We start from the raw sequence: 10,000 nt of genomic DNA on the forward strand, positions 1-10,000 counted from the left end.
AAAACTCTCAATTACCATAGATGAAGAAAACAAGATATTCCATGACAAAATGAAATTTATACAATATCGTTCCACAAATCTAACCCTACAAAGGACAATAGATGGAAAACATCAACATAAGGAACAAAACTACACCCTAGAAGATGCAAGAAAGTAATCTTTCAACAAACCCACACAAACATAATTTCACCTCTTACAACAAAAACAACAGGAAGTAACAATTACTTTTTCTTAATATCTTAATATGAAAATTAATGTTACCAACATATCTTAATCGATTGAAATCCAAAAATATGTGGAATTAGAAATTTGTTGACTGTTATCCAATGGTCTCTCTAATTTGGTAATTGGAGAAATAGGTCCAATATTGTACAATCCATATACACTTTCTGCTTGTTTGTATGTGACAGTGTCTTGCTGTGTACCACATAATGGTCTTGAACTCATGCTTCTCCTATCTCAGCCTCTATACTAGTAGTATTGTTTGTTTGATATTTTTATATTATACTATGGTTTTCAGAACAGCTTACATATTTCAAAAGTATTTATACAGCCAAAAGAAACATAGACAATTCACTTGGGAGGTGGCTTGTAAGAGAACAAAGAGTGAGACTGAATGCTTTGCTTGACATTTGTAACTGTTGTATCCAGTTTGAAGAAGAGGACTTCATAAGTTACTCTTTCTCTGAGATGAATGCTTTTCCAAATTATCACAGCCAATGAACCAGATTCTTACCCTCACCTAATTCTATGCCACCCTCCAAACAGAACCATTGTTCATTGAAACAGTTGGTGAATGACTTCATGGATAGACCATCTTAATATACACACTATTTCATAAATGAATGTAACCTGCTCTCTGTGGGCTGAGAATAAATTTACTCACTCAAGTCAATTAGCTTTGACCATAGCAGGAAGTCTGTATCCAAAAATCGTGCCTACAATTCATTCCTTGGCGCAGCAGAACTGTCAACTCTCAGCTTAGATACAATGGAGGGGAAATCCTTTGGTGATGTGAGGGTCATTGAAGTACAGCCTTATTACAATTAACTCCAATGTCTAAAAATTGTTCTTATTTTGGGTTTGTACCACAGTAAGAGCCAAGATTTTAAGCTCTACTAAATACAAAACAAACAAACAAACAAAAAGACTTTATATATTTATATTCATTTAAAAATGCTAGTAGTATGTACTATTTTAAAGTATACAGTTAATATGCTTGGAGTTATTTAAAATTTATTTTGAGAAAAACATGTATTTTCAGTATTGCTGTAGACAAGCATCTACATAAAACTGTTAAATTGATTGTTGTTTTATATCAAACAACTTCTATAATACTCATTTTTATTGTTATAAGACTTTATAAATTTTAAAGAATATGACAAAAAAGGTATTGTAGGTATTGAAAGGGGGTCTGGGAGGATTTGGGGTACAAAAGGGAAATAATGTGATTTAATTCTATTTACTTAAAATATGTTTTTAAATGTTAACAAATTCAGATAAATTGAAATCATCTATCTTTTCTCATCATAATGCAATAAAGCTTAAATCTAGAGAGAGAGAGAGAGAGAGAGAGAGAGAGAGAGAGAGAGAGAGAGAGAGAGAGAGAGAGACCATCTTAGGACTTGGGGGGTTCCTGAAACAGTATTCTCATAGCAGCAAGGACTCCGAAGAGAGAGTCACAGAGTCCCTAAATAATCTTACCAAGAGGTTAAGGGTTTGGACCTTTAAGTATGACAAATCTGTGGTTGAATTCTCTGTGCCACTTGCTAGCTGAGGAATTTGTTAGAATCCTTGTGAGGATACCTGAAGCACCTGGGCCAGTGCCATGACAATACCAGAGTCCCTTATTTCTGTGCTGACCAGACCTCACCTCTCAAATGTTGGCTGACTCCTGGGGACCTTTTCTGGGAATTTGCTAGCACAATTGCCAAAGGAAGGCTTCCTTCTTAAAGCCCTGAGTTTGGGTGGCATATTACAATGCCAAACCTCTTTCTTGTCCCTGATTTCATGTGATCCTCACAAGCCCACAAGCTAAGCCTCTCCCTCCCCTGTCCTTCGTCTGTATCAGGGATTGGCAAACTGAAGCCCATTGAGATAGATGAAGTATGTAAGGACTGCAACCAGGGTTAATCAGCTCAGGGTGAGTAGCTAACAGGAAGCAGAACTAAGTGAAGAGCCAGGACCAGCATCAGGACCTGGCTCTCAGCACTGTGCTCTGTTAGACTATCCTATAAGCACACTGAGATCACAACATGCTTTTCTGAGCTCTCAGACTGACATACATTAGTGGCTTTACATAGCAACCAACCAAACAACAGGAACCTTGTAATGTATGATAATATAATGATTCCTGAAGCTCACCGTCCAGCAGTAAGAAGATACATAGACATTTGTATATTTACTGCATTTTCTGTTCTGCAGAAGTGCCTGCATCCCACCCCTCCCCATGTACCCAACCCCAATACACTGTCTGATAATTATTTAGCAACGCCTGTCTTCAACTTGAAAGAAACTATAATTATTGTTCAGTCATATGAAACCTTATCATAAGTAAATAAATAGCTGCTCGATCATGGTGCTAATCAAGAGCTTACGTACACTTTATTAAAAGGTTGTTTAATTTTATGCCATTACTCCTAACTTCCTGACAAAATAGTTTATCTCAGTAAATGTGGCTAAAGAACAAAAAACCAAAGGGCAAAACCAAAAATGTCTCCTATCAAAATGCAAATATCAGTTAGTAAGTAGTCATTAGTAGTCTAGACACTCATCATGGTGTCTGAAGGGGCTTTCTATAGCCACGACGCCAGAAGTTAAGGAAATACCACCTCATAGATGAGTTAATATTCCCTAACTGCCGACAGGATATGTGACCCTTCCTTGAGAAATTTTAGCTTTATCATTTTAGTGAGGAGCCTCGGATTTCCTTTACACTAGAAGAATTTCTGTATTCTTCATGTTCTTGGAGAGACAGGTCTGTCTGTGATAATATATGTATAATTAGCTCCTTTATGTTGCTAATATATGGTGGAGACATTCAGATTTACATTATACGTAAGCTCACTATTAGTTTCCTGAGTTAGGTGGTACCTATTCTGACAGAGCTAGTAAAAATGGCACAAAATGTGCATAAATCCTGACTAATGATTCAAGTTAAATATACCTCAAAGAATGTTCTATCTTATTAAAATTTGCATTCATTTTTCTTACAAGGGAGTTATTATTCTGCATTGTAGCATGCATTCTATTATCAACGCAGAGTTCATTGATGAATAGTGATGGCATTGCAAATCAAGCCCACAGCTTAATTAGCTCAGCAGGAATCAAGGATGCTTTTCTTGCTGGGTAAGCATAAGCTCAGATAGATTGCCTGGGGCCTGGAGCACGGTTCCTGCAGTGGCTCTTGGCAGCCTCACTGTGGAGGGCCTTACCTCAGGCCTTCGCCCTCAGGAGAGTGCTGTCTGCAATACTCCAGAGTGTAGGTCTCTGTGGCCTCTGGGTTAGCAGACCGCCATCTGACGGTGGCAGTGTTCCAACACACAGTACAGTCTTCTACATGGATCACGGGTGTGGAAGGTGCTGACGGAGGGGGAGACAAGTTAGCCACAGGCCAGGGACGACTCTCAGGAGAGTACTTAAATGTGACTTTATTTTTTTAATTTTGTATCAAAAATTTGAGCTAAAAACTCAAAGGAGATTAAAAAAAAACAAAACCAACCAACCAAACAAACAACCCTCCACACACACACACATAGCTAAAGGTGTCTCTCCTTCTGCATTACAAACTGTCAGGTTCTCTCCCATCTCCTAAGAGTCCCCAAAAGTTGCTTTCGACAAGACCCAGCCTGTTTTTGTTATATAACTATTATATAAACAAATGTAAATATTCTTTCCCTTCCCCTTTTACCCAAAAGGTAGACATAATCTTGTCCCCAGTATATATGGTCAGGAAAGATTTGGGCAAAAGAATTGTCTACTACTATATATTAAGTTATTGAGACAGGGTCTTGTGTAGCCCAGGTTGGCTTGGAACTTGCTATGAATCTTGAATTCCTCCCTCCACCTCCCAAATGCTGGGAGTACATGTATGGGCCACCAAGCACAGCCAAATACTTGTTTTTTAAAGGTAGGAAGAAGGATAAAGGACCAATGGACAGGAATAAGCTATTTCCTGCCTGAGACGGCTGCAGTGATCTTAAAAGAAAGCCAGCCTTTGCAATATGTCTCCTGCTGGAGCACTTGGTGAAAAGATTTCATCATGAGAGCATATTCCCAGTTGAACACCAGGACTGAAACCATTCTGGGTTTTCCCATGTCTGTGTAGGGAAGTCTGGTCTTAGCTTGCAATTATACTTTACATGCTAAACCTTTTAAAAATGATGTCTTTCCTTATTTTCAAGCTTAAGGAATAATGAAGATGTTATAGTGCCTCATACCCCAATGTATACTTCATGTCTGCTCAAGCTATCTTTAAGAGGAATCTACTCTAAGCCAACTTATCGTTTAAAGCAGTGTTTTTCAACTTTCCTAATCCTGTGACCCTTTAATACAGTTCTGTGGTAACCTCCAACCAAGTACGCTACTCCATAACTGTAAGTTTGCCACTGTTATGAATCATAATATAAATCTATGATAGGTGGTCCCCATTTGACCCCCTAGGGCTTGCCACCCACAGGTTGAGAACTGCTGATGTAAAGTATTCTGTGCAGTTCTCAGCTCTAGAAAGCCATTCCTGCATCTGCTTGCCCTTCCCCTGCCTGTCTTGGTGTTCTCTTGAGTGTTATCATAGTTAAAGCCTGTGAGCATCTAGACCCTCATCAACCACTCCCAAGGACATTGTGGTTTTTTAACTCCTCAGCTTACCTCCGAACTTCTTGCAAATAAGAGCTCGATCTTGTTGCTATTGGTTTTGTACTTGAGGAATGATCCCAGGGCTTCGTGCTGGTAGACTGACAGTCTATCACTGAGCCCCATCCTAAACCCTAGCTCAGTCTTAGTTTGTACCCAAAATTTGCCCAACACCCAATATGTAGCTAGTGCTTCTTAAATACTTACTGGTTGATGTCAAGAGTCTGTGGAGAACTCAGTAGTAACTCATAATAATGACTTAGCATCTGCTTACCTGTTCTAAAAATTGCTCTTTCGCTGGGCAGGCTACATCCAGTGAAGTTGACAGCCATCACCCACACTTGATAACATCGGTCGGGTTCTAAGTCTTCAAATATGCAGCAACTTTCCTTCACTGTTAATCTATATTCTTCTACCAGTTCTAGCACAAGACACAATTATGAATTCAAAGATGTCTTATATAGTAAACTAAAGATTAGTTATTGAAAAACATAGCCTATGATTTTTACAGAGGACTCAAACTGATAACTTTACAAATCTTACTGTGTGATAATTTTCTCTGTAGGATATATAAGTACGCAGTAGCTCTCTAAAAACTGATACTTAGAAAGACATATGTAGTATTGCTCGTGAACACTTATCACAACTACCAACATGTTAGTACATCTCTGAGATTCATGATCCACAATTAAAGTAATTGATTTTAAAAGCAAATATCAGACTTGTATAGAGTATATATCACCTTAAATTTCAGTAATAAAGTTTCAAGAAAAGCCTTAAGAATCAGTGCCAACATTCCACAGGACTCTATCACCAGAAGGGACAGCTCTGTGCTTGCATTTAAGATTCTGCAGAGCATCTTTACAGACTAGTCAATGCTTCTGCCACTTGCTAGGACTACGCAGGTCTCAGATCCTGACAGTTTCTCAGGAACTTTGGTGCCACACCCTGAACAGCTTTAGGGCTTGACCTAACTAGGGTGATAGGATGGAGAAATGCCTGAGATATGGTCGCATGTATAGAAAAGCTGTGATTAGGGAGGCCGTGTGCTCTAACGGTGATGCAGCACCCGCAGCCGCAACTGGGAATGGAGTGTGCTTGCTTGATATGTCTCAGTCAAGGGGGCAGGGTTTATAAAACGTAGCTGAACAAGGGCTGGTTTAGCTGATCTTGGTAGGGGAACAGTCTCAAGCTGTAAAGCATCAAGAAAAAGAAGGCGGGAGGAGGGTTGATAGTTTCTATGTGCGCCAATTGATAATTCCTAAACACTCATCCTTGGACCACAGGAAACCTTTGCCACTGCTCTGAGCCTCACCCAGGGAAGGCTTTGCCACCCCCATAAGTTGTGAGGCACAAACACATGGCTGTGCTTGTATCAACAACACACATTCCCTCAGGGCTTCCTCCACACTCCATGTTTTAGAATCCTTTTAACTATATATTTCTACCTTTATAATGAAATATTTAAATTTGATAGGATAATAAGCTATCACGAGAAGTTAAAGTTGATTCAATCAAGACATAAGTGATTTTACTTTAAATATTTTTTATGGTAAATATCGTAAAATGCTATTACGAATGCCTGTCCCTTTGGACTTTTATTTTTTTTAGGGTTTGGGGATTTTTGATACATGGTCTTACTTGGAGCAGACTGGCATGGGATGTACCATTCTCCTGCCTCCATATCTGGAGTGCTAGGGTTATAGGGGCAAGCTACCCACCACATCCAGTGATGCTTTCCTTACATGTTAGGCTAGTCTGATCATTTTTACTAAAATGTTCTCTTCTTTAAAAAGAATAATTTTCTCCCTGGAATTAGCATATGATAATTTTAGTTATCCTTCTGTATTGCCCCTGAATGTTACCATCTAAAATACCCTTAGTTAAGAACCCAGATAGTTTCCCAAAAGAAACTTAGGACTCTTTGGTTGCCTAGAGAAGACAATGGTTTGAAGAACATTGCAAACACTAACACTTTCCCTGTATTCCAGAAACCAACAACTGCAGCCTTTACCAGAATTGTTCCTTCAGACACTCCTTTTAGCAATCACATGACACATATTACCTTACAATATGCAGTACAGGGCAGGTCCTCAGATAGCAAGCTGCACCAGCACATTTCAAGGCCTTAAAACAATGATACACTACAGGACACATGACAGGAAGTCTTCTAGCTAGTGATGGAGTAGGATGAGCACCCTGGAAAGGCACTCCAAGTGCTAACTATAACTTAAGAAAGGTCTTGGCCAGACATGAATTTTCATGTGTATAACAAAGCAAAGAGACAAATATAAACTGCTTTATTTATCAATGAAAGATCTGTTTGACTCTTGACCCGGTCATGAATAACTTAATGTGACCACGGGAGAATTATATAACCCTATATCAATTTTTCCATTTGTAAATGAGCTGTAACACTTTGTCATGTGGTATTGTGTAACTATTTCCCCAACAATAAAAACAGTTCAGCCTGAAGGAAGCTCCTTACAATAAAAAGTAAACAATTCAAATAGCTTCAGGAAGTCCCTGAAACTGACTAGATTCACTAGTCAGTTCCCCTTCCTCTTCCCTTTTCCCCTTCCCCTAAGAATAAACTCAAAGACTGCTTAGAGTCACTCTCAGAAAAAGACAAACTGCATAGGTGACTCTGACAAAACCCCAGACACCTAGAAGAAAGAGACCAGTTGAACTGTCTGGAAGAGGTTCAGGCCAACTGAGCCATCTGGAAAGGCCACTCTAACCTGTTGAGCTGACAGCAGACTGTGCAGTGTACTCCAGGTTCCCAGCTTTGTGATCTGTCACCCACACTGGGATAGGCTTTGATGATGTAGCTGTCTTTGAGTCATGTCTGCTCCTGTGAGTAACCCCTTATATTCCTGTAAGTTACCCAATAAAACTTATTGGTTCCTCAGTTAGATTTTGATATTATCTGTAATTTGGTCTGTCATGGGCTCCCTATATGGGACAAGTAGACATGTGTGTGTTATATCTCCCCAGGAAATATCTGGGCTTTTGTCAGAGTCACAAAATACATGGTCATTGTTATATGGTGACAGGTCCTTTTTGTCTTTAGAGATGGATTTAAGCAACTTTATACTGTGCCCACAGTTACCTTCACAGAAACTTTTGTCTAAATTAACTTTATATTTCAAAAAGATTTAGGTTTTGTGGCTCAGTTTGTAGAATGTTTGCCTAGAATAGATAGATGAACCATGGGTTTGGTCCCCATGACCATGTTAATCAGATTTGTAGTGATACCTCAAATCCTAGCACTTAATTAGTAGGACTAGAAAGATCACAACTTCAAGGTCATCCTCAGCTACAAAGTGAATTCCAGAACAGTCTTGGATATGTGAGACACTGTCTTTAAAAAAAAAAATAATTAACTTTAAAAAAATAATTTTTAAGGCTTAGCAACAGTGAGCTATTCTACCATTTTTCCCTCATTATAACTGGGCTCCTGAGTTTTGTAATGGGTTGTTGATTCTGCCACATGCTCATCTAATCTCCCAAGCATGTGGGTCTGTCTTCAACAAGCAACACAGAATGCCAGCACTCCCCACACTGATTCATCAGGAAGTACAACCTCAAGCTGCCTGCCTCTTAGGCCTTACCAGACATTCTGAGCAGAGAGACCTTCAGTAAAGATGAGCTTATGAGGTCTGCCATCTGTTCTCCACGCTAAGCAATTTCACTTCTATCTTCCATTACTACGTGCCACTGGGTGGCTGTACCATACCTAGACCCACACCTTGAGGATTGTGAACTCTGAATCTACAAACCTGATACCCAGTGTTGTGTGTGGATGAAACTTACTGTGGAAGACACTGGCCTGTGTACAGCTCATCTCCCCTCTATGGAACAGAACACACCACACTTTCTCTCAGACTTCAGCACTAGCTAAACCTCCATCTCTCTGAAACTGTCGAATGATACTTCCTTCATGAAGATGAGCATCACTTACTTGCTCCTGTCATTTAGTCCTCAGAGTCTAATCTGAATCTCAGTATTAACACTCATGTTGACCATTGTGATATCTGTATGCTTTTCCCTGATACCAATTTCCAGATTGTTCTTTTCCTCTAGTATTGCAGTATGTGGTTGTTGAGGGGGTTTGTTACCATTCCTATAAGTGGCTAAAAATGCTTTGTGGCAGTATAATATTTTAATGTGTCTATGTGTATATATTTATATACATACATAATGTTTATAGGTACTTTACATTAAGATGCAGGAATATACGCCAGCGTCTGCAGCCCTATAGCAATCTTACCATTTATTTCTTGATCATCCTGAGGCTCCTCTACACAGTACACCTGGAATGAGTCCACCACATCCTCCTTGTTCACGCTCCAGTACACTGCAATTGTTGTGCTGGTAGCGGAACTTGGTTCCTGGGGTTCTAGTCTGGGGGGCTGCGGAACTGGAAAGAAACACAATTCACTATGACTAATGCCATTTGACTGACTGTTTTGTTTAAAACATGTTTAACATGTTGTTAAAATACCAACAATACAGATATCTATGGGATCAAAGTAGGAAGGTTCCCCATTGGAACATACAGCTAACTCCATTCCTTAATACAGCCACTGCCAGAGTGGAGTGTGCGCCCCTCCAGTGTTTCCCAGGCATTTCTGTAAGAGTATAAGAAACACAAATAGAAATGAACAAAAGTGCGCCCCCAGCTGGGGTCACTGCATAACTATTCTGTAGTTTTATACTTAGAGAAATAAATTTACACTGACTAATGGACTATCCAATAACTTGGTTTTGGATAATATTTTTTAAATAAGAAAATGCTATACTGTTCTATATTGGCACAGTTTATAACAATAAAAAGCAATGAATCTTTTTCAGACATTGTTTTAGGATCTTCAAGGTGAAGGAAACAGTAGATATTAGACTAGAATTCTTAAAGCTACATCTTCTTTTTTAACATAATAGTCCTATAATTTTTTTAATTAAATGTAAAACTTAGAAGGAGTAGAAGTAACTAACCTCTTGATTAAATGACATGTAAATTGTAGATACCTGATGTAACCTGTGCTTCTGAATTTTAAAGACAACAATATTCTCAAGTGTTTTACTGGAGAGTCTTGAAACTTATAATCATATGTATTGAACACTAATGCTGCATAAAATGTAATTA

The 10,000-nt window shown here is 38.9% G+C and overlaps 1 protein-coding gene across 1 annotated transcript in view; it reads right to left on the reverse strand.

Annotated features, from left to right (window-relative positions):
- Cmya5 (cardiomyopathy associated 5) overlaps positions 1–10,000 on the reverse strand; it is a 103,354-nt gene that overhangs the window by 23,469 nt on the left and 69,885 nt on the right. The window contains exons 7-9 of the mRNA XM_031360509.1: positions 9,125–9,274; positions 5,126–5,272; positions 3,435–3,582 (exon numbers count right to left, since the gene is read on the reverse strand). Coding sequence (XP_031216369.1) covers positions 3,435–3,582; positions 5,126–5,272; positions 9,125–9,274 — 445 coding nt within the window. The remainder of the gene's footprint in view (positions 1–3,434; positions 3,583–5,125; positions 5,273–9,124; positions 9,275–10,000) is intronic.

Source organism: Mastomys coucha, unplaced genomic scaffold (assembly GCF_008632895.1).
Source record: "Mastomys coucha isolate ucsf_1 unplaced genomic scaffold, UCSF_Mcou_1 pScaffold8, whole genome shotgun sequence".
NCBI lineage: Eukaryota > Metazoa > Chordata > Mammalia > Rodentia > Muridae > Mastomys > Mastomys coucha.